The 24,351-nt window shown below is 40.7% G+C and overlaps 1 protein-coding gene, 2 long non-coding RNA genes and 1 pseudogene across 5 annotated transcripts; 2 read left to right on the top strand and 2 right to left on the bottom strand.

Moving 5' to 3' along the window:
• Window positions 1-2,888: 2,888 nt before the first annotated feature.
• Window positions 2,889-3,827, top strand: LOC136351743 (uncharacterized). 2 transcript variants are annotated; one of them, XR_010734882.1, is made up of 2 exons: window positions 2,889-3,133; window positions 3,231-3,827. It is a non-coding gene; the product is annotated as an uncharacterized lncRNA (long non-coding RNA). The 2 variants fall into 2 exon arrangements; XR_010734881.1 differs by having other exon boundaries at window positions 2,913-3,133; window positions 3,222-3,827.
• Window positions 3,828-4,062: 235 nt separating this feature from the next.
• Window positions 4,063-8,279, bottom strand: LOC136351742 (uncharacterized). 2 transcript variants are annotated; one of them, XR_010734880.1, is made up of 5 exons: window positions 8,012-8,279; window positions 7,821-7,924; window positions 5,799-5,893; window positions 4,705-4,806; window positions 4,063-4,364 (listed from the first exon to the last, which is right to left on the bottom strand). It is a non-coding gene; the product is annotated as an uncharacterized lncRNA (long non-coding RNA). The 2 variants fall into 2 exon arrangements; XR_010734879.1 differs by lacking the exon at window positions 4,063-4,364 and having other exon boundaries at window positions 4,398-4,806.
• On the top strand, window positions 6,424-7,471 carry LOC112936344 (probable LRR receptor-like serine/threonine-protein kinase At2g28960; annotated as a pseudogene).
• A 4,462-nt stretch (window positions 8,280-12,741) lies between the features above and the next one.
• LOC4346833 (probable LRR receptor-like serine/threonine-protein kinase At1g51810) lies at window positions 12,742-22,131 on the bottom strand. The gene is made up of 12 exons (XM_026020192.2): window positions 22,052-22,131; window positions 20,280-20,844; window positions 18,356-18,822; window positions 15,733-15,871; window positions 15,569-15,640; window positions 15,331-15,408; window positions 15,076-15,233; window positions 14,722-14,984; window positions 14,357-14,483; window positions 13,913-13,981; window positions 13,571-13,763; window positions 12,742-13,361 (listed from the first exon to the last, which is right to left on the bottom strand). Exons 1-12 carry the CDS (start codon window positions 22,119-22,121, stop codon window positions 12,968-12,970), a joined length of 2,595 nt encoding a protein of 864 aa, XP_025875977.1. The 5' UTR covers window positions 22,122-22,131; the 3' UTR covers window positions 12,742-12,967.
• Window positions 22,132-24,351: the final 2,220 nt, after the last annotated feature.

The raw sequence follows: 24,351 nt of genomic DNA on the forward strand, positions 1-24,351 counted from the left end.
GCCAATTAATTACCCGTGCGTTCCAATAAAAAACGAAAGTTTACAATAAAAACTATATAAGGAGTATGTGTTGGTAGCAATAAAAAACAATAAATTTTGATATCTCATATAACGCGAGGTACGAAGATATTCTAAAATTTACACTAAAAAGTGTTATACCCCGGGATACATCAGTGTCTTCCCAACCCCTCTCTCTCTCTCTTCACTAATACAATACTGTCGACGAGTGATACTCGCGGACCGGATGAGTAAAGTATTGGATACGTTGGAACGAGGGTCTACATAGTACGATAGCAAGCAGGCAAAAGATAAGGATTATACTGGTTCAGACCCCTTATCAGGTAATAGCACTAGTTCAGTTTATATGAGATTGATAATGATGAGAACAGATTACAAAGAGAGTAGTTGGAACAAATGATACCGACGAGATCGTAGTCGACGGATTCAACAAGATCTCCTGGCGACTTGGCTCCGCGTACTCCGGCTTCGTAAACTTCTGTGGGTGTGTCGGCGATGGAATTGGATGCCTTGAACCCCTCTAGGAGGTCCCTTTTATACCGTGGATCATCTTGACCCCCAATAAAGGTTTGAGGATATAGGATCTGGTACGGTAACTTGACTCGTAGAGATATTTTCCATAATTTGAAACGGATTCCATGCGATACTTACGGGAACAATCCGTATACGTGAAGATATACCTTATCGGTATATTCCATAAGTCGTATGATAGAAGGTATGTCTTATCCGTAACCTTGACAGTAGCCTCCAACTTCAACTCAAATGAATTCATGTTGTCATCCATGACTTCTCTCGTTAGCGGCTTGTCGTACTCACTTGGTCGTTCTCAGTGCGGAGCCGAGAAGACTAGAAGCTACTAACAACATCTAGGGAAGTTCGACAGCTTAAACATGAATTTGAATTGAAGTCTGAACAACTGCCCTTAACGGGCCTCGGGATTTTTCGGCGGCAATCTCTCTCCTTCCTCGGAATATGAACCATCAGGTAGTGCACTTATTTAAAGGGATTTTGGGATCCATTTCGAGTCCTTTTGTCGAAAAGTTCTCCAACCTTCCTACAGTCTCGGACCTTTCGTCTCCCCAAATTCCCTAGGTTTTTCCGTCCCGCTCCGGCGATCTTCCTCCAATGGCAGATCTCGGCATTTCAACATCCAACCTGGCGACGGTGGCGAAGCTCTCCACCGATGGAGCCCTTCCTCCAGAGCAACCCATGGCCAGAGAAGAAGGAGGTACTGCTCCCTCCCCTGCCCTAGGTCGCATGGTAGTGGTAGAAGATTTCGTTCCCAGTGGTTTCTTGCCACCGCCGTCAGAATTTCTTTTGCTGATCTTGAACTTCTGTAGCCTTTTTCCTTGTGTTCCAATTCTCCCCGCGGATGTCGTGACGCAGTGGGTCAGGGACGTCCTGATCAGCCCCGCCTCCACGGCCGAGAGGGTGCCGACCCCGCTCTGCGACAAGCCGGCGGCTGACAAGGCGGCCGCCATCAACGTGAGTGAGGACAAGCGATTTTTCGTATTTCTTCTTAAGGATGAACCAAAGTGACCTCAAGCCCAACAGGTTTTGCCACTGACAGACATCATCACCCCCCTCGTCGATCACCAGGCCTCCGGCTCTCTCAAGGAGAAAGCTGCAGAGGAGGTTGCTGTCGTTTCCTCCGCCCCTGGTGTCGCGGGAGGCAGCGGAACTAAGAGGAAGCCCTGGGCCAGAACAAGCGGCGCTACTGGATCTCGACAGAAGTCCAGCGACTCCGAGGTAAGGCCTAGCGTTCTCATCCTTCTCTTTGAGATAACGGAATAAGGTCATATTTTACTATATTGAGATAACGGATTTTGAACATTTGAAAGATGTAATAGAACAAAATATAAAAACATAACATTCACTGTCTAGGGATATTTGGATTGTCAAGGTAAACATACACTAGTAATTTAGGTCGGTTATCAATTAAAGTGTAAACAATAACCAGTACTCTATAAAGCGGGTTCTCGGACCTTGTAAGTTGTAACTGGGTCTCTAGAAAGCCAAGTATTCCTGAGCGGTTAGTCTACAACTTTACAAGGGTAAGAAGGCTGCTTATTCGGATAAGAGGTCCACTATAGTCAAAAATTGTGCTAGAGCTGGCTACCTCCGGTATAGATTCTTGTTGGCCTTAGTCGTTCAGTAAATAAAGATAGATTAATTGCTCATAAATAAAGATGTATTAGATGGCAAATCGGCAATATTGAATATTGTGTTGGACCTGTATTGGTGCATAAAGGTATACGTGTTTGTTCTGTACATGTCCTTTAACAAGGCCACTTTCCGCATAAGATCTACAAGGTGGGGTGGGCACACCACACTGCACTGCTTACCACTTTTTAGAACGTCGACTATAACAAGCATTATCAATAACTACTAGCCGGGTGTTAGAAAATTAAAAGGTCTAAGAGACAGCGATTCCATCGCATCCTCAACAAGATATCAGAACTGACCAAAACAACTATGGCACGTCCCCTTATTCTGAATATGTTTGATTCATTTTATAGGTTGCAAGCTTGACAACCGTGCACCATAGGCATCTTGTTTTTCTGGTTGGCTACTGCACCAACAAGAATCATTTAGCTCTTATTTATGAGTACATGCCAAATGGAAGCCTTTACGATCATATACGAGGTTTGTCATACATAAACTTCACGTTGACTTTCTTATGCTATGTCCTTCCTGTAAAAAGAAAGTTCTATATATATATATATATATATGTATATATATATACTCCCGGGAGTACGTACTCCCTCTCCCATCCACCGTTCATCGCCCCACCAGGATGATCGTCCTCCCACTCCCGCTACCGGGTCTAACTATGGGAGTATCGATCGGACCCGTTTTAATTCGAAAAAAACAATCCCGTGAAATCCGAAGGGAGCCCTATTATCTCTGAGGAATCAAATTCCCTCCGGTCATTTCGTGATGGATTAACGGCCGGAGATCTTAGCTCGTGCGGCGCGGTGCCCATCGTCCACCAGCTCCGAGGTTGCATCATCCATCCTTCCTTCAATCGGCGGCAATCAGCTGCACGAGTGGCATCGCGACCACGGGGACAATTGTTGAGGCTCGATGGGGCTAATATGGTGGCACCGCGCGCGTGAGTTCATTGACATATATCCTGGCAGGTTAATCGTTTCTTTGTTCTGCATCTGTCTTCCGCATGAAAATCTTGATCTCATTGCCAGGTAATATAGTGCTAATTATCAGGTCACCAAGGGAGGGTGCGATCTAATCTACTGGCGATTGGGTGAGGCTAGGTGGCCGGGCACGATCCAGCAACGACTCGGATACCGCGGCGCGATTTATCGGCAACCCGATCGATGGCGCGATCCATCGGCGTACGTGGCACCACCCATCGGAGAAACAAGGCGGCGACATAAGTGCCCAAGCTTCGTAACGCCGGCGACGAAAACCGGCCGGCTGACGCTGATGCATGCCGGCGCCTGATCCTCTCGACAGTTCAGCCGTTCAGGTGACCAGATACACAAGAAACGATTAATTTGGGGTTTCTTTTATCTCGAGCTGAGGTCTGCACTTGATCTGTACGATTTCATCTTCTTCCAAATTTGACATATTTACATTGTGTTGGCATTTCATTTGTCATTGTTCATCCTCCCCATTGTCCAGTACTTTCATGAGTTCCTGAGTGCTGTGTTAACGCTTTTCATTTGTCATTGTTCATCCTCCTAGCTCTATATATAGTCCAGTATCATGAGTTCCTGACTGCTATGTAACAACAAGATTACAGTATATATATCACTTGAAAGAAATTAGCAATTGATTAACTGATCTACACTGGCCTGAATATATATACTCATTTATATCGTCTCAGTTTTTCATGTCCAATATTTTCTTTTCTGGCATTATGATCAGTACATCACCACATACTACTTGATGAAAATAAAGCAGCACATATATCAGTCTATACAATACACCTCCTGGACGTACGTATATACTGCTTCTCTGGAATGAGTATGTAATGCTTTTTTTAATCTATGGGTATATATTGCTTATCATCTCACGGAGTTGCATCGAGTACGTAGTATATACTTGTTCCTGGAGGAAATCAGTACATACTAGTTCCAGCCGGGAAGATATCAGTATATACCGATTCTAAAAAGAAAACAGTATATACCGATTCTAATTAAGAAGAATTCAGTATATACCGATTCTAAGAAGAAATCAGTAGTATATCCCAACAATTCAACAGGTTTCAAATGGCTATTGGTATATATACTACTTCAAAGAGTAATACAGTATGTGTGCTTCGCTGCCTGCGCATTGTAAATTTCCGATCTTATGCTCGTCCAAGCCGAGAGCAGTATATACTGGATTCGTAAACCAAAAGAAAAAAAAAAGTATAAACTCCAACCAAGGATCTAGTATATACCACATTTCTTTAAAAAAAACAGTACATACCATTAATTACTATTTAAAAGAAGTATCTACGTACTTACACACAAAAACAAATAATAAACTATAACTATACACAAAGAAAAAGGTATGTACCACAGCTACAAAAAATATATATATATATATACACTGCTACCACACAGAACTGGGAGTAGTATATAAACTACTGCTGAACACTTAAAAAAAGAGTATATATATACTGCTACCTGCTTACTAAAAACAGTACATCCACGTAGGAATACAGTATATACTTACCTATGAAAAAGGAGCATATGCAGACAAAAATATTTTGCACGTACGTTGGCTGGATTGTCGCCCATAATTCAAATTTTTTGAATTTGGCCATTCCTCACCGTCCTGTGCGCATGCATGCAAAAATTTGAAAAACAAAAACACCAGCCGATGGACATGCATGCAGATATTTGAAAAAAAAAAGAAACTATCCATTAACAACTAATGGATATCCAACAAGGGGGAGGGAGTATGTACACCTAGGCGTACAAAACAGCCATCCTATGTGTGTATATATATATATATATATATATATATATATATATATATATATATATATATATATATATATATATAGAGGACACTCATATGGGGCACCATGGTGCCCGGGCACCATGGTATCTAATGCACAAAATCACTCAAATTTTTCAAAATTTTCAAATTGCGAGTATATACCTAGTTATAATAATTTGATTCATACCTATACTTATCAACAAAACAACTCAAATTTAACTTTATTTCACAATACATGATTACATACCTATATATATATATATATATATATATAGAGGACACTCATATGGGGCACCATGGTGCCCGGGCACCATGGTATCTAATGCACAAAATCACTCAAATTTTTCAAAATTTTCAAATTGCGAGTATATACCTAGTTATAATAATTTGATTCATACCTATACTTATCAACAAAACAACTCAAATTTAACTTTATTTCACAATACATGATTACATACCTAACTTAGGTATGTAATCATGTATTGTGAAATAAAGTTAAATTTGAGTTGTTTTGTTGATAAGTATAGGTATGAATCAAATTATTATAACTAGGTATATACTCGCAATTTGAAAATTTTGAAAAATTTGAGTGATTTTGTGCATTAGATACCATGGTGCCCGGGCACCATGGTGCCCCATATGAGTGTCCTATATATATGTATGTATATATATATGTGTGTGTGTGTGTGTGTGTGTGTGTGTGTGACTTTTACGTTATTTAACAATGTTGCAATACGCCATGGATTTATGAAGTATTTGTTGTTACAAGTTGTAAACATCCCTGACTGGTAACTACAAGAAGGGGGTTTTATTAGGTACATCACCTTTCTTGTGATCCATCTAGGCAGCTGCTCACCTTCGTTTCTTGCTGAAGTTAAACACGGTGATCATCCATGACTGCTAATTTAGAAACTGATAACTTCAAAAGGGATTGAATAACAAATTTAGAAAACAATATCATCACATGGAGTTAGTAAGAGCAATCATAAAAAGGTTATAACAATTTACAGGTTACAACAATACCAACTGTTTGCATGATAAGTTAGTAAGAGAAACCACGAAAGGTATACACTCTTTTAACATTTTGCGAATGGAGAGACTTCAGTGCAAGTTAACGTGTCATATATTAGGAGGTATAACTAAGTATGTGGCACGCGTGTATACTTCCCTGCTTCACAATGTATGACCATTTTCTTCAGAAATTTAGTCATCTTAATCTTTAACCACTACATACTCCCTGTTTCACAATGGTTGGCCATTTTTCCATAAATTTAGTGATCTGTGCGCATGGTGGAAATGAGAAAATGGAGTAACAGCCTCTGCCATTTAGTATATTTTACAAGCCTACACAAAGAAATTAAAATAATTGAGCTCACATCTAAAGATGATGAGCAACTTGCAAGTGCATTGTAAATTTGTGATATGCATCTACTAATCTTTTTAGTGGCCATGCAGGCAACAAAGCGGTTATCCAGACATTCAGATGGTGTGATCGAGTAAGAATTACACTTGAAGCCGCACAAGGTTAATTTGGGAAAACCACCTGCCTCCCTGCATTTCATCACTTTTTCCCCAGTACATATCTAACATACCAAGCTACACTGAACATGCATTTTTTTACGTAGGTTTGGACTATTTGCACACAGGATGTGTACTACCAATAATTCACAGAGACCTGAAGTCACACAACATTCTTCTAGGACATGACATGGTTGCCAAGATCTCAGATTTCGGACTGTCCAAGTCCTATTTCGATGTTGCACAAAGTCACATATCTGTCTCAGCTGCTGGAACTATAGGCTACATTGATCCAGAGTTTGTTCCTATACCCATTTTATTCCATAATTAACTTGAATTTATTAAAAAGTTAAAGGATTTTTTTATAAAAAGATATCTTGCTGCATTTTGTACTTAGTTACAAAACAGATTAGCAGCTCTGATGAAACCAGCTAACTGGGAACATTGATTCAACTGTTTCAATCCAGGTATTGCCTTAGTTGCAGACTCACCACAAGTAGTGACGTCTTCAGCTTTGTAGTATTGCTAGAGATTGTAACAGGCGAACCTCCAATTGTGCCAACCACCGTGCACATTTTTGCAGCGTGTAAAGGAGAAGGTTACTACAGGAAATATTGAGGCAATTGTTGACCCACGACTTGATGGTGACTACGATGTAAGTTCAATCTGGAAGGTTGTGGACATAGCGCTGTTGTGCACAAAGGAAGCATCTGATGAAAGGCCAACAATGAGTATGGTGGTTGCACAACTAAAGGATGCCTTGGCATTGGAAGAAGCCCGTAATGTGAGTATCAGCGATATTAGCCAAAAGGGTGCCAATCTTGGCTTGTCGTTCAACTCGATGCCATCAGCAAGATGAAAGAGCATGCTCAAGTGGTTAAGTATGTCACATAGTTAAACTTTCTTATTGAGTGTATTAACTATTGTAATAAGCATGGAGTTGTGTCTTCCTTCTGGAATTACAATTACATTGCTACTTGATGAGTTGAGGAATGTATCAATGACTCGATGAGTTCCTATCCTGTGCTAATATATGACATTCTGGACCAGATCCAATCAAAGTTCTGAAATGTTGACTATCAACAAATTTTAAATATTTAATTTGAAACATAAAGATGGAATGTGCATATTTTTCTTGCAGTAACTTCATAATCTCATACTAGATTTTATAAACTTATCTTAGTAAAATATAATTATAGCCAAAGTCGTCGCACATCGAAGATCATAAACTATATACCGAGACCGAGTACCAAGGTTTTGCTTTGTTGGGTGATGTGTTAAGAGAACAATTTAGAATGAAATCAGCAAGCAAAGTAGTATCTCATTACCATGATTCCAGCTTCTGAAATGAGGAACTAACATCCTGCGCGTTCTTGCGTGACAACAGATCTGCCCAAACTGGCAAGCAGATCCAACGCCAGGAACAAACAACCTGGAAGGAATTAGTCCGGATGAATAATCCTGCGTTCCAAGGAACAAGTACACGCCCACAAAGAACATTCAGTACCCAAACATTTACCTCAAGAACGCTTGACCGTCGTTCGGATCGTATTACGGCGGTGGCTGCTCAAATCTCAAAGGGCGGCGCCTGCGATGGCGCGGTCGGAGCTCGTACGTGAGCGTGGTCGATCCAGGAAGTGGGTAGCATGCGGGGGGAGCAGTGCCGAAGGTGGAACTCGACCGAAGTCGCGCACGCGGTGGCGGCAGCGGCGGCGGCGGCGTCGGCGGCGGCAGGATAAGAGGTTGCGGCCGTCGAGCTCGTCGGACTTAAGCTGGGCCGTAACTGTGTTGCAACTTGATGTGTGGGCCAGCATATAATGTTTTGGGCCCTTTGTTATGGGCTAAACTATTATTATAGTTGGGCCGGAGCGAGATCGTGGGTGACGTGAGGACCCACTTGGAATAAGTTCGCTTTGTGACCCTCAAAAGTAATCGAAATCTAATTTGTAACCCTAAACCACAAAACCAGATATTTCGACCCCCAAACTTTCAAAACCGATGCAATTTGACTCCCTCGGCGGTTTTGGAAGGTGGTTTCATTGACGTGGCGCCTACGTGGCAGTATTGACTTGTCTCCTTTCCACGTGGTGTTGACGTGGCGTTTAGGTGGCATTAGAAATAAAAAATATGTGTGAGACCCATTTGTCATTTATCAAAAGTATATGTGGGTCCCACTAGCTAGCTCGATCAATATAAAGAGCAAACCATGCATTCATCAAATCACATCGGATTACCACACTAATCACGATTAGAGTAACAAAACTCACGTTGATACACGATACACCATGTCGCCGCAGGCCAAATCCAAAGGCAAACCGCTTCTCTTGGTGGTCATCTCCTTCCTCTCCGTGTTGCCATGGCACGCTAGCAAGCGGCGGCGGCAAGCCCCTCGTCACTGGCATCACCAAGGACGGCGCCACCAAGCTCTACACCATCGTCGTCAAGGACGGCCACCCCCTCGCCCTCGACCTCTCTGGCGAGCTCGTCTGGTCGACCTGTGACGCCTCCCGCTCCACCGTCCTTCCCTACGAGTGCGAGTGCGTGGAAATCATCCTCTCTTCATCTTTATGGGGCCCACATAAAGCAAGGAGACGGGGAGGAGGAGGAGGAAGGGCGGGGTCGAGCCATGGCTGGTCCATCAACTTCGGTATCTGCCGCCCCAATCTCTTCCTCCACTGGCTCCTCCGGTCCTCCTCGCGCGCCAATTTGTATCGCCACCGCCGGCCAGCTCTCGAGATCATCGTCCTGGCTACGGCTGGCGTGACCGAGGAAGAGGAGGAGACGACGAAGCCGGCAATGGCCTTACTGAGACTCAGCGACGTCTAGGCCGGCGCCAAACGGTGGCTGGAGTGCGTGATGGCGATGGAGCGAGCGTGGCGCTTGAGCGGCACGTGGATGGGAAAGTGCAGGTCTCGGGGATTCTCTTTATGTAGGCCGGAGGGGAGAAGGTCGACCGCACGGAAGGAAAACGGCGCCGGCGACGGTGGAGCTCCCTATTGAAGACACCGGTTTAAGAAATCGATTGAGGGCGATTTAGTGCGGGATTAAACGGGATTTGTTGGGGAAATTGATGCCCACTACACAAGGAACTGATTTTTGCAATTAATTTGGAGGAGAAACGATAGGGCAGGGAGATCAATGGAGGCGGCAGTGCTTGAGTTTCACGGGAGAGATGAACAGACCACGGACAGAGGTGGAAGAAGCTCCTGGCGAGCGGGGCCCACCTACTAGCGAACGGAAGAGAAAGAGAGGGGGAGGATGAGGAGATAATCATTTATGTGGGCTCCTCCCATACTTTTGGTGAATGACAATTGGGTCCCATGCATATTTTTTATTTCTAATGCCACCAAAGCGCCACGTCAATCCCACGTGGAAAAGAGACCGAGTCAATACTGCCATGTAGGCGCCACGTCAGTGAAACCGCCCTCCAAAACCGCCGAAGGAGTCAAATTACACCGGTTTTGAGAGTTGGGTGGTCGAGATATCCGGTTTTGTGGTTTAGGGTCATGAATTAGATTTCGGTCACTATTGAGGGTCACGAAGTGAACTTATTCCGACCCACTTTTGTTGGGTCGGATCAGTACAGCCGCTGCGTGCGGGCCCTTTACAGATGGGCTAGCTGACGTCCGGGCCGTTTATGGGCCGGATTAGACTGTTGAAAGTAGTAAGAAAAATGTTCATTCTAATCCCGAAGTATCGTTCTACAATCTACACCCCAAACCATTGTAAATTGAGTCTCTTAGAGATACCAAGGTAATTTTCCGTCCCAATCGGGAATGCTTCCGTCAAGGAGTGGGTTATTACTTATCAGTTAAGGGGTTCGAACCTATATAAAAATTCATGTCCCTTATTACCTGTCAGTTAAAGGGTCCGAATCTATGTAAAAATTCATACCCCTTATTATCTGTTAGTTAAGAGGTCCGAACCTGTGTAAAAATTCATGACCCTTATTACCTGTCAGTTAAGAGGTCTGAACCTGTGTAAAAATTCATGCCTCCATCTCTTTTATCTCAATATCGCGTATACCATGGTTCCTATGATTCTCATACTCTATAAATCCTACCTGTTGGTATAACCCATTGACAAATGCATTGTCTAATGCAATGTAAATCATATTTGCTACTAGCGGTTTTATAACTAGTAGTTTCACTTCCATAACCACTTCTTGAGGGTTCTGGTTCTATGATTCTCATACTCTATAAATGCTATCTGTTGATATAACCCATCGACAAATGCATTATCTAATGCAATGTAAATCATATTTGCTAGGAGCGATTTCATAACTAGTACTCCCTCCGGTCTCAATTTTATTGACGTTTTGGACAGGATTTCAAATACAAGAAGTAATTAATTAGGATGCATATTCCTGTTTTACCCTTATTAAATGCTTAAGCATGGCATTGTCAATCAATACTTTGGTGCTCTACACTGCTTTGCCGCTGAAGACGAAGCGCCAGCCCAGCAACCATCTTAATGCGATTTGCATGCATGAAGGGGTAAATTAGTCCAACCTAACCATGAGAAGGCCAAAACGTCAACTTTTCACATCCAAACGCTCCAAAGCTATAACGTCAATAAAACTGAGACCGGAGGGAGTAGTTTCACTTCCATAACCAATTCTTGAGGGTTCTGGTCCTATAATTCTCATACTCTATAAATCCTACCTGTTGATATAACCCATCAACAAATGCATTGTCTAATGCAATGTAAATCATATTTGCTAGGAGTGGTTTCATAACTAGTAGTTTCACTTCCATAACCGATTCTTGAGTGTTCTGGAACGTGTGTAACTTCTCCAATTGATGGTTTACGCAGCAACGATGTTGCTTTATCCAACAACGATGATGGTTTGCATAATTGGTTGTTGAGTATGCGTAACTACTTCTTCAATACGTGTATATGTTTTAGCACTCTGGAGAAATGATCTTTTACACTGGTTGTAACCCCCCTAGTATCGGTTGTAGCAACCGTGACCAACGAATCGAGATTTCTATCTTTAGTACCGCCCTAGTACCGGTTGTAGCAACCGTGACCAATGAATCGAGACAAAAAATTTCTATATATAGTACCAGTTAAATAAACGGTGGGGGATAGGGATTCGAATTCAAGACCTCTCACCTCAACCCTCACGCGCATAACCATCCCACCAACTGCACACATATGACTTGGATAGAGATGATTTCTTTCTGAACTAACCCTTGAGGTATCTTTAGTACTGGTTGGAAGTCCTGGTTGGTGTTTACCTGGTACTAAAAACTAGATTTTTAGTCTGGGTTAGTGTTACCATCCGAAACTAAAGATCCTTCATCATTTAGTCTTGGTTGGTGTTTTAGTACCGGTTGGTAACACCAACCGAAATTAAAGATATTTTTGGGACTTGGACTTTTAGAACCGGTATTAAAAATATCTTTAATACCGACTCTTAATCTAATTGGGATATTTATGAGATATTTATGTTTTTTTGTACCACGATAAAAGATCAATTCTTCAGTAGTGTAAGCTATAATAATACTCCCTCCATTTCATAATATAAGGCACAACCACTTTTTCTACATGTTCCATAATATAAGGCATGCATGCATATAGGCAATTAACTATGATCCCTTTTTCATTAAATTATTACATTTTTAAATCCCCCACTCTCATGTTCTCTAATTCTGTTGGATACATGTATTGTATTTATTAGAATGATCCAAACTACAAGATGGTAATAATTATTTTCTTGATCTTTGGGTTAGGGGTGGTTATGCCTTATATTTTGGAATGGAGGGAGGACAAGTCAAGTATCGACTTTGTTGTGCTAGTGTGACTGCCATTATTTCTATTTTAGTTTTGACCAGCTCCCTGGTCATTTTTTCATCCTCATTTCTTGGGTGTCTGTCTTTGGCCTTGGCATTCAGTGGTCCTTTCTCTGTGGCTTCCTTCTAGAACGTTGAACCAACTGTCAAATTGATGTCATGATGCAAGCAATCTATGGCCTCAGCCTTCAGCGGCCTCCCTCCTCTAGGCTTACTTCCTCCAAAAGGGCATCAACGGGTATTGAGAGACAAGTATCACATGACAAAGTCTGGCTTGATGTGGGGTGGCTACTGACATCATGTTAATAATGGTTGAGCATGCAATTTTTGCTGGCTAAGTTATTAATTTTGCAAAATGATAAACAATTTCTTTATGGCCGAGAAGAAGAACAATTGAATGTTGTCATGTAAAAATAAGATAAAAAACAATGGAAAACGATACAAACATTCTAATATACGCTACAAAATAAGTAAGCATTATTATTCCACAAGAGGATGCAAGCTCATATACATATTGTTGTTTATAAAAATACAAAAAAAAGTACATAGCAAAGGACACTTGAACATTTAAATACCGTGTCTTAATATGACAAACACTTTACCAAAACACGCTGAACCGTTGTATACTTGCAGTTGTACCATTATCTAAAAAAAATGCACCTGTACCGTTTCTTTACTCATCTTGCCGATGGACCAAATTTTGACAACACATCCATGGCATCACTAACTGAGCTTGTCGTGATGTCCCTGCTGTCACGGGCTTCCTCCAGTGCCAAGCTCTCCTTCAGCTGTAGAACCACGGTGGACATTGTTGGCCTTTGAGTAGCAACCTCTGATATGCAGAGCATTGCAGTATCAACCACCTTCCACATGGAGCTAATGTCGTACAAATCTTTGAGTCGTGCATCGGCAACCAAGCTGATATTACCAGATGCAACTTTCTGTTTCACACGCTGAATGATGTGGCCACTGCCAGGTAGTATTGGAGGTTCACCGGTGGCTACCTCTAGTAGAACAACACCGAAGCTATAAACATCACTGCTCTCTGTCAGCCTTCCAGTATGATAGTACCTAAAAATGCATGTAGTGTATTAATAAAACTAAGGATAGCTTGAAGAGATTAAGATAAAAATGTGTTTGAAAACATGACAATCAATTTATGAGTTTTCTTTCAAACATGCTAAACTTATAAAATTAAATCAAGTTGTTTATGATTTACTCATTCAAATTGATGCAAATTAAATAAGTAAAATGTTAATGGGATGGACAGAAAAGCATACTCGGGGTCGATGTAACCCATTGTTCCAGCGGCATTACTGGTTGATATGTGAGTCTGTGTCTCGCTAATATAAGTTTTAGAAAGCCCAAAGTCTGCGATTTTAGCTTTTAGATTTTCACCCAAGAGTACATTATTGGTCTTCACATCCCCGTGAATTATTGGCAAGTTGCAACCTTTGTGCAGATACTCCAGACCTATATTTATAGTGTACCAAATCACAAAACTCTATAATGAGAAAAAGAGTGGCACTAGCTCAAAAAGAAAACAAATAAAAAAAAGAGTGGCATGAGCTATAATATTCCTTAAGAGAAATAATTATCTTTGTGTTTTGTTTTAAGCATACCTTGTGCAGCATCAAGCACAACTCGCACACGGGTTACCCAGTTAAAGGTATCACCAACACCAAATTTACCTTCATATAAGAACATTGACTGTAAAAATAGACCTTTACCAAGTATTTCAGTTCAAGTGTGGAATGAGCAAATTTATGCAAACTGCACAAACTAATCAAAATTGAACCATCAAATTGTCAAAATGCAATGAGTTCTTGTAAATATAGAGCCATTGGGTAAACACTGCCGAGAAGATAGTCAGACAGTGTTGGCTTTGTTGGGATGAGGGGAGAATCTAGGTTGTGGAGAACTTGACTAGAGTTTGATATTCTTCATTGCTTACCCAGATAGAGATACAAACACTGCACAATTATTTCATATATGCAATTTTAAAAACAGACGGAGGATGGTGACACTTTATTCTCAAGCAACACATAAGTTTGTAACAGACAAACCTCTTAGATGATCACAAAGATTGCCTCTAGCCATGTACTCATAAGCCAGTGCTAAGTGATCCTTTTCCCAGCAATAACCAACCAAAGAAACTAGATTTTTGTGATGCACCTTTGTCAAGCTCTGAACCTATGTCATGAGATACAAAATATACGGTCAATCTAATAATCTCTCTATTTGAATGTAGTCTTAGTTTGAATGAAAGTCACTAAGTTTACATTTACATGTGTGCCATCTAAAATTTGGAAATATATTCTTAACGTTTTTTTCCAAGTTGTGTGGAATCTACTATTGTTAATTTTTATTAATCAAATAGAGTTATTTATTTACAAGTATATTTAATTTTTCAGTAACTAAAATTTGATACCTCGGCTAAAAACTGATCAAGGCCATTCTCCGAGAATTCAGAGAGCATTTTGACAGCAACCTCGGTTTTGTTTTCTAAACAGCCGTAATAGACATTCCCAAAGCCTCCTCGTCCAATGAACTGTTGGAAGTTATTAGTAAACTTCTTTAGCTCCTCGTATGTGAATTGCCGACTTTCAGTTATTTGCAGAGGATCAAAAGGATTTGTTTTCCTTTCTGGCGAAGTCTTGATATCTGGTACTTGAGGAGGAACATACGTAGGAACTGGTTGTGCAAAAAGCCAGTTATATAACAGAAATAACTTAATAACCAAGATATTTCAGTAGAGCTTATAAGAGGAGAAGAGCATACGCACTATTGGGTTTTCTCTTCACTCTCCAGATCATATATGCAAGAACAAGTAGAGCCACTACCAGCACAGGCACCACTACTGAAATAGCTAAGATACCCGTTCTGTTTCTTGATGGAGACGAACCTATTGTTTTGTTGCACATATTTCCATCAGATCCATAACTGTAATAATTATATAAAACCAACAGTTCAGGGTTTGTTTTAGCAACATACCTGGATCAAAATATTAATTAGCAAAAGTTAACAAGACTACCCAAACCTGAAAACGAATTGTCCTGCATTGTTTTTACAGAGAGAGTCTGGAATGGGCCCATTCAGTTGGTTGCCTGATAAATTTCTGTGAAAAGTGACATGAAATTTAGATATTTAACAAAGTCCTTTCTCAGTAACAACAAAAAAATATCTTTTCAAATTCTCTAGTCCCCATTAATGTCAAATGGAATTCCATATATAGCTAAACGAATGTGGATGGATTTGATGAAAATGTCGCTACTTACAATTTCTCGAGTGCAGTAAGCAATGTGAAGTTATTAGATATCACCCCAAAAAGGTTGCTGTTGGAGAGATCACTGCAAAAAAAAAAAAAGTAATCCAACATAAGGCAAAAGGTGCCAACTATACACAATTGTAATGCATCTAGGATCTTCGGAGTACTACTCACATCGATATTATCCTCATAATGTTACCACTGGTGTTCCTGCATTTGATGCCGTCCCAAGCAAATTCAGGTGGAAAACATGGATCACCCATCCAGTTCTTCTTTACCCCATACTCGAGTTTAATAGCCATGATTGTATCAACTAGCATAGGAAAAGGAAGGTACAGAGTTTATTAAATGATTAAAGGCACCATATACTCTCAGGGTGCATTCTAACTAGGTGACTATAGATATGGGCAGAGGAAAAAATTGCTCATATGGATGAATCAAATATTATAAGGTGAAAATATAACTAAAGAAAGTTATCTTGTAGTTGATGTAGAAAGTTTCTTCTTCTTGTTTTTTTTTTTTTGAGAAATCGTACTTTCAAAAACATGGCATGAACAATCCATGTCTCCATTAACTGTTAGAACTTCCCTAGTGTCTTAGACTTTTGTTGAGACAAAAATGCCTGATTCAAGAAAGAATTCTCAGTTCGATCGAAGCAGACAACAGTGGGATAATTGTCCACTCCCTCCCTTGATCTTTTTAAGCCCAATGGACACCAACATGTGGGAAGTGGGATCCACTAAGGGTGTGTTTAGTTCATGTCAAAATTAGAAGCTTGGTTGAAATTGGAACGATGTGATGGAAAAGTTGGAAGTTTGTGTGTGTAGGAAAGTTTTGATGTGATGGAAAAATTGAAAGTTTGAAGAAAAAGTTTGGAACTAAACTCGGCCTAAGGCACTGACCAGAGAGCCAACCTTACCGTTAATTTGATCGAATACCTCGAATGCGCACAAGCCAGGCAGCGGCTAGGAGAAGGTGAGAAGTTGCAGGAGGCAAGTCCTGCCCAAGTAGTGTTCACGGGTTCATATCCTCTACCATAATAACACTATTATTATAGTAATTGATATGTGGGGTAATAGAAGGGTGGGACCCATATATCAGTGACTATAATGATAATGATACTAACGTTATGATAGAGAATCCTCACACAGTGTGTAGGAGATTAACTAACCAAGTCAATCTAAAAAAAAAAACTAACCAAGTCAGGTGAGGGGTTCTGCTGCTCAAGCAATGGTGCCCCTGCTTCCACCCGGTGATGCCATTTGGGCTGCTGGCGATGTAGGCATTATTATTCATCACCTTCACTACTATGTTGGAAATTCATCCGGACCGTATGCACTAATTGATTTGTACAGACGATTCTCTAAAATGTCTGCTGATTAATTCAGGCGATTCTCTGTAAAGTAAGCTTGTGGAAACCTTTCTGTTATCCTTTAAAACTGTCCAAACTAAATTCATTTTAAATTCGATTGACGTAAATCAAAGTTCTCTTGGACCCTTACAATGCTTTTTTTTTTCATATTATGAGATCAATATTTCCTTGGAATATTTTCTTTAATATGATCATTCACTAATCTTAATATGCATATATACCACCACATTTAAACAATTCTAAAAATATTGATCTGACCATATTAAAGGAAATATTGTAAGCTTTGGTTCACCTCAATTGGACTTAAAATGAAATCTTTCAATTTTGATAGTTTGAGTATTTACACAGAAAATATTATGAGGAAAAATATTTCCGTAGGCAGACTTCCTAAAGATCTGTCTGCACTAATTGATTATTTGCAAGCGGTTTCTTAAGCAAATCACCTTTAAAAATCATCCTATTCTCATAGAAAGTTTTCTTCAGGATCATCTCCAAAAATAATGATTTTCATATGCAGTTTTCTTGTCTCCACAGGCATTTTTTTTAAAAGAACTGTATGCAGATATAGGTTTTCACATGTCGTCCATGACCATAAAGAAGCCTCAGCCATGGCGGCTTGAAATTTGAGCCGCCTATGGAAAGGAAAGCTTCTAGCAGTGAAAAATATTAATATAGTAGTGCAAACTGCCATGTATGTTTTCCTTTTTCTTATAGGTGCTTTTCATAAACAGTCATGGCTCCTTTGGAAGGCAGGACTCTAAAAACATGCAAACATGAAAATGCATGAAGAGGATGTCATGTTCAACACAATCCTACAGGGTTCCAAAGCATACTAGAATTGGTGTGTTTGGATGGTTCGCGAGAAATCAAAACATGGGAATTCTAAAGAAAATTGTTTGTGCTAGAGAGAAATTAGAGGGAGAAAGGAAGAGAGTGCATTGGGCTTCTCAAAGGTTAAAAAAAAAGCATGAGGTATGAGCTTATGTTTATTTTCCTACAGGATGGGGGCATAGGAAATCAATCCATAGGAATTCTGAGATACCAGTTCCTTTGATCCAAATGGCCTCGTAGGAAAAATTTTCTAAGGATTTCAATCCTCCACAAATCCTTCAAAAATCCAAAGGGCCCTCAACCTGTGTTAATTATTGTTGATCTAACAGTGACACTTCGGCAGAATGGCATTTTTAGTCTTCGTTACAAAACTAATGGCATTATAGTAATTTTAACAAAAGAAATGGCTGATTGAGAAATAGTGACATCTTCATCACCAAACTAACGGCATTATAGTAATTTTAAAAAATCAATAGCATATTGACAGATATGTCAATAGGTGAAACCCTTCTATAGCATACATGCGTTTAACCCATATTTTGGAGCAATGTTGGTGCACATTTAGTGCGAGAGAGCGTAATTGAGTGAGCTTACAGTCTTTGGAGAACGTTGTCGTGCCGTCGTAGGTGATGAGGAAGTAGATCTCGAAAGCATTGAGCATAGGGGGCAACGCAGAGTTGGCAGTGGCGGCAAGAGTAATATTATACTCACCAGCAATGGCCCTGAACAAGGGTGTGTACACGCTACTGGATAACAAGTAATGTGGGGTGTAATTGTACACTACCTGGTTGGCATCAGGGTAAGCATCAAACTCCCGGAGTTTGCTGCTCTGGAAGTCGGCAAAATGCAGGTACACCACATACTCTTTGGCCGTTGTGTCTTGCCAGCTTATGACGTTAAGCACCGTACTGTTTCCGGATGGTGTAACGGCCGTTTGGAGAACACTCGAGGGCACCGCAAATGTGGATCCAGTCTTAATGGTTGACGTGGTTGAAAGGTTGGCCCATGCGGGGTCAGCATTCATTGGCCACCAGTACCGGTCATATGGGTCGTCAGGATACCTATATTTAAGAAATTAAAACAAATCATATATACGCAGCGTTTTGTCCTTAGTGTTTAATTTAGAGATCGAACATCCTCCTCAATATATCTTCGTAATTATTTTGTTGTAGCAAAAAATGCTCAAGATTCAGCCTCTAAAGACAACAAATTAAATGCTTTGTTTTCTCTGCATATATGTAGTTGAATTCGTATGTGTAGGTACTAAAATATTTTATCTTTATAGACTTTATTATTTTCTATAAGGAATTGAATTACCATGGACATACGTACACTGCACTCTTTCAATGTACATTATTCTTTATCATAGTTTTACGGAGTACTTTTTACCTGTGTATTTCTTCTACTAGATATATCTAAGTGCCAATTTCAGTTAAATTTGTATTTCCTGCACCACAGTCCACGGAAGCTACAGTACTAGGAAAATCATTTTCCCAGGTGGCCAAAAATAGTTTTCTTAGGCGGGGAAAGAGCCGCATATAAACAAAGGCCTACGAAAATAGATGATTTTCGCAGACGGCATCTCCATCTTCATAGGCGGTAGATCCACCAGCCTACGAAAATAATTTCGCGAAGAAAAAAAAATTCGTCGCCACCACCCCTACCTGCCACCGCCGGCGGCGGTGGACGGATCTGGGAGGAAGGGAGGGAGAGGGTTGGAGCACAGTTGCTGCCTCCCCTCCTCGTCGTCAAGCCATTGCTAGCCCTCCTCATCGCCGCCGTTGCCAGGCTGGTAGAGGAAGGAGCCGAGCCGCCACATCCCCTCCCCTCCCCTCACCTCCTCGCGTCGCCGCTACCTTCCCTCCCCGAGACCGGCCGGTGGCGGATCCAGAAGGCGTCGTCATCGTCGTCGCGATCTCCTCGTCGTTGAGTCGCCGCCGTCGCCAGGAGAGGGAGGAGCTGAGCCGCCACCTTCCCTCCCCTCCTCGTCACGGGCGATGCCTCCCCTCCTCGTCGTTGAGCTGCCGCCGTCACCGGGAAAGGGAGACCGTCACGCGACCCGCATCTACCGGGAAGGAAGAGAGAGAGAGGGGGAGGAGGAAAATGATTGGTGGAGAGGGTAAGGATGGTGTAGGAGAAGATAAAGATGGGACTTACATATTTTTTCTGTAGGCATGATTTTTGCAGGAGGACCACACAAGGTGCCGCCTAAGAAAATCATATTTTTCCAAGCGGACATCTTAAGATTCTTAAAGGTATTTTCACAGACGGACCTCTTAAGTGGTTCGCTTGTAAAAATATATTCATGCGGATGGCTAGCTCCACCCCGGTTTACAATGTCGCAGGCGGCCATTTGGCTCCGAGGACCATACCCGTCTGGAAAAAAATTTCACGTCTGCGAAAAATGTTTTTTCTAGTAGTACTACTAAAGTTAATCCTACACATATTCTGAGAAAACCGGCTAATTAACAATCGTTAAAAAAAAAAGATAGAAAGTTGTCGTTGACTCCGAACATACCGTATGAAATTGTTTGCCGCCATATTACGCCGTCGAAGCATGGCCAAGGACTGGTTGGCCATGACAGCCGGGTAGAGCGAATCCACGAGCGGCCTCAGCTCCACCGTGGACACGAACGGCGTGCCGCTGCCGGTGTTGACGAGGCACACGGGCGCCCAGCTCGCCCACGCCACGAACACCGCCTCGTGCACCTCGCCGCCGCTGCCGGTGCCGCCCTGCACGGTGGTCCAACGGCTCAGCCCGAGGTACAGGTCGAACCTGAGCGCCGCCGCCGCCGCGGACGAGGAGGAGGAGGAGATGTTCTTGCCGTCGTAGTTGCCGTAGACGAACACCAGCCGGACCAGGTACTTGGACCCGGCGGCGGTGGGGAGCGTGTAGCAGTTCCGTACGCCGGAGGGGAAGCTCCGGAGCGTCTGGTCTGGGCGCTGGAAGCTGGACGCGTACTCCGCCGCCACCTTGTGGTTCTCCCCGCCGTCGACGTACGGACCGTCGGGCACGTACAAGATCCTGTTGTCGTCCTGGTAGCTGCTGTTGGCCTCCAGGCCGCAGTCGATGCTCAGGTATCCTGCAAGGTAGGTTACACGCCGCAAGTTAAGGAAATAAGAAACTACTCTCTCGTATCAGAATATAAACATCTTTAAAGTTGGATACGGTTATTAAAAAAGAGATATGTAGAATTGAATAGGGAGGGTTGTGATTGGATGAGAAATGAAGGTATGCGAGAAATTTGAATGATAGAGGATTATGATGGGTTGAAAAGAGAATGTTGGTGCAGAAGTTGTTATATTTTGAGATAAATCCTAGATGCTAGAAGTTATTATATTTTGGGACGGAGGGAATAAATGATACCCCTACATCCCAAATATAAGCATTAATTTTTAGAATAGTGACAGGTTAAATATTTTTAACTTGGGCTATAAATAGAAATAGAATAAAAAATAGCAATCATGTAAAATTAATGTTACTAGATTTATCATTGAACAAACTATCATAATATGCAACTTTTTTAATTTAAAATATCTTATTTATATAGATATTATTGCTCAAAGTAGCATCTCGTAGATTGTATCAATGTGTAAAAATACTTATATTTTAGGATGGAGGGAGTATATCCTTTTTTAAGATAATACTTGTAAGGGCAGTGGCTCTATAGTGGCGGAGTTACCGCCCGGTTAGCCCGGGCAGCGCTCGGGCTCGCCGGTGAAAACTTCATTAAATTTTAATATTGATGTTTAAATTGATAATGAATTTTTATAGCAAATACTCCTACTAGTATATTGAAATTTGTTCGGGCTCAAAAATATCTCTGTCTTCGCCACTGGGGTAAGGATATGCTTTGCAATTGCTTGGGGTAATAAGTGTTGTTCACTATTTTATTGATTATCCATGTAAATAGATAGGGGTTGAGAATGAAGATCAACAAGAAACCAAGTGATGATTTTTAACTAACTACTTGATTCTTTTAGTCGGTTCTTTCAGTTTATTCAGAAAACCAATCGATATTTTAAAAGAAGCTAGTGATACGGGTGAGTGGTGAATTTTGTCACCACTCCGCACCACTAACTCCTTGCTTCTTTTTGTCAAGAAAAAAAATATAGTTTGGGGGCAAAGGCCCACCAATCAGTTAAAGACTATATGTAGAAAAGAAATAAGAGATGGTATATACTGGTGTAAACTAGAAGGATTAATGCATGATAATATTACTTTTTAAAATAAAAATTCCGCTGCAAACGCTCCGAAAATATATATAAGCTTGTAAAAATAAAAGAAACCTTGCTGGCTGACGGCAGGAACGACCGCCGTTGCTAAGACGAGTACGGCGAAGAAAGCCAAGAACTCCATTGCATCGACCACAAGTACATATGTTGAGAGACTCGCGTATATTTATAGAGTACTAAGTACACGACCAGCCTTGGAAGGGCTCCTGATGGAGTTGACATTGGTATCAATTTGCTTTATCAGAATAATAAGGAACAAACACAAGTGCATTGCTTCAAAAATGTATCCCAACTCAACACCGTACCGGGCCGTTTTTGGTCAAACGAAGGTTTCGAATTTCGATGTGCTGGTCTTTGCATTGGCAGCGCACAAAAAGGGTTAAATAATACGAATGTGTAGAATGCACTCATCCAAGAATAGCACATGTGCGCGGCTGTCAAAAAGAAACGATTCGAAAAGTATCAAATCCAGCTCCAAATCGGCAACACGGGGAAACAAATAGGTATTTCTGAAAGTCTACTCCATAATGCACTAGTGAAAAGCACACTAATTTGTCCCAACATGCAATCGTTCTCTGTACATAATTTATAATAGCTTGCTCACATGTTACGAAATCATTTCAACTTTCAACTTGACTTTTTGAATGTGCAGTACCGATCTGTCCGATCGATCTGGCAGGTTAAATACTATAATGGTTATGAATCGCAACGTTCAGTGCACTGATCTTTTACTCCCCCGTCCTAAGATATAAAAACTTTTAACCTATAGGATTTGTCCCAAAATATAATAATTTCTCCACCAACATTCTTTTCCCAACTAATCACAACCCTCCACTATTCACTTTTCCTACCTACCTCCACTACTCATCCAATCAAAACCCTCCAACACTCACTTCTACCTACTTTCTTAATAACCGTGTCCAATCCTAAAACTTCAGGCCTATTTGGTACAGCTCCAACTCCTAAATTTAGCTTCAGGAGTTGGGTCTGGAGTGGAGTTGTGGAGCTACCTATACCCAGCTCTACAACTCTAGTTCGTCTTGTGAGAGAGCTCCACCCAGCTCCACTCCCAGTTTTGGTGGAGCTGAAACAGTTTGGCTGAGCTCTAGCTCCAGGAGGGCTGGAGCTGGAGCTGTGCCAAACAGGCCCTTCTTATATTCTTGATGGACGGAGTACAATTTTTTCATGCTGGCATTGCTATTTCGGGCACACACATAGCTTGGTTAATTAATTTCAAGTAAGATGAAAATTCAACCGGGTTTCAACCGATTAGAGCAGGCTTGATTAGGTAAGTGACCTTGATATTTGATAGAATTAAAAAGATTAATTTTAAAATAAAGTTATGAAAAATTCAAACTAATCCTCTCAATAATATGATCATGTTAATACTATGTGGCATTAAAATTTGCTTAATTCAGTTATGCGAATTTTGGAACTTAAAAATAACATAATGATCAAAGAAGTAAAATAATAATATTCCATTATATTTTGATGTCATTAGATATTAAGTTATTGATGTTATGGATATTATAGTATTATCTATTCATTATTTTATTTATCGACATTATAAATTTACAAAATTGTCTAGTTGATGGCATGGCAACTTGAGCTTGAACACTTCGATTGTTTTTATAGTATTTCCAATTGTATAGATTTGTTACATTATTGCCAACTGTATTGAAAATAGAGTTGCCGTAGTTTTCCCTAATTTTACACTTTTTTCTTTATTATTCCATATTCTGCCACCTTTTTTTTTTTTTTATTTTTCACAAAACCACTTGGTTCGTTTTTTTTAAGGGATCAATTTTTTTTAAAAAAAGTTGATCAGTTTTTAACTGAATCAATCTAAACTTGCTCGAAATCAACTCATGGAGTTCAAATTATGATTTGCAAATTGCTCGAAATCGGGTGCCACTCCCAGCCTCCATTAGCACACATAAGTGTACCAGAGAGCTTTACGTGCAAGCTATATGCAATTAGAAAACAAGTCTACGTGCAATTACTAGATGAATGAACTAGGGTTGGTTAGGTTGGTTCAAGTCATTTTAGCCAACTTCAAACTATTTTTTCTCGTAAATTATTTCTTCAATCTACGAACCGATTAAACCATTAAATTTATTGCAATAAAATATTTACATTAAAATGACAAGATTATATTTTGACAAAAAAAATATTTAGCTTTTATTAATATATTCCTTTTAAATGTTGCATGTAGTTTTATTTGGATATTTCAGTTAGTATTTTAGTGATGTTTGACTACTTAATTTGTAAATGTTGTACGTGGTGGTGTTCTTTGAATGTTTTAGCAAATATTTTATAATGTTTCAATAATTACAGTCTGATGCTCATACATG

This window comes from Oryza sativa, chromosome 9 (genome assembly GCF_034140825.1).
Source record: "Oryza sativa Japonica Group chromosome 9, ASM3414082v1".
Taxonomy (NCBI): Eukaryota; Viridiplantae; Streptophyta; class Magnoliopsida; order Poales; family Poaceae; genus Oryza; species Oryza sativa.

What these genes read in the sequence shown, in the direction of transcription:
- LOC4346833 (XM_026020192.2), bottom strand. Translation starts at nt 22,121, where the DNA reads ATGGAGTTCTTGGCTTTCTTCGCCGTACTCGTCTTAGCAACGGCGGTC. An exon ending in GCAGGACAATTCGTTTTCAG is followed by an intron (nt 15,234 to 15,330) that starts GTTTGGGTAGTC and finishes TAATTATTACAG; the next exon opens with TTATGGATCTGATGGAAATA. An exon ending in TCTTTGTGATCATCTAAGAG is followed by an intron (nt 13,982 to 14,356) that starts GTTTGTCTGTTA and finishes TCTTATATGAAG; the next exon opens with GTAAATTTGGTGTTGGTGAT.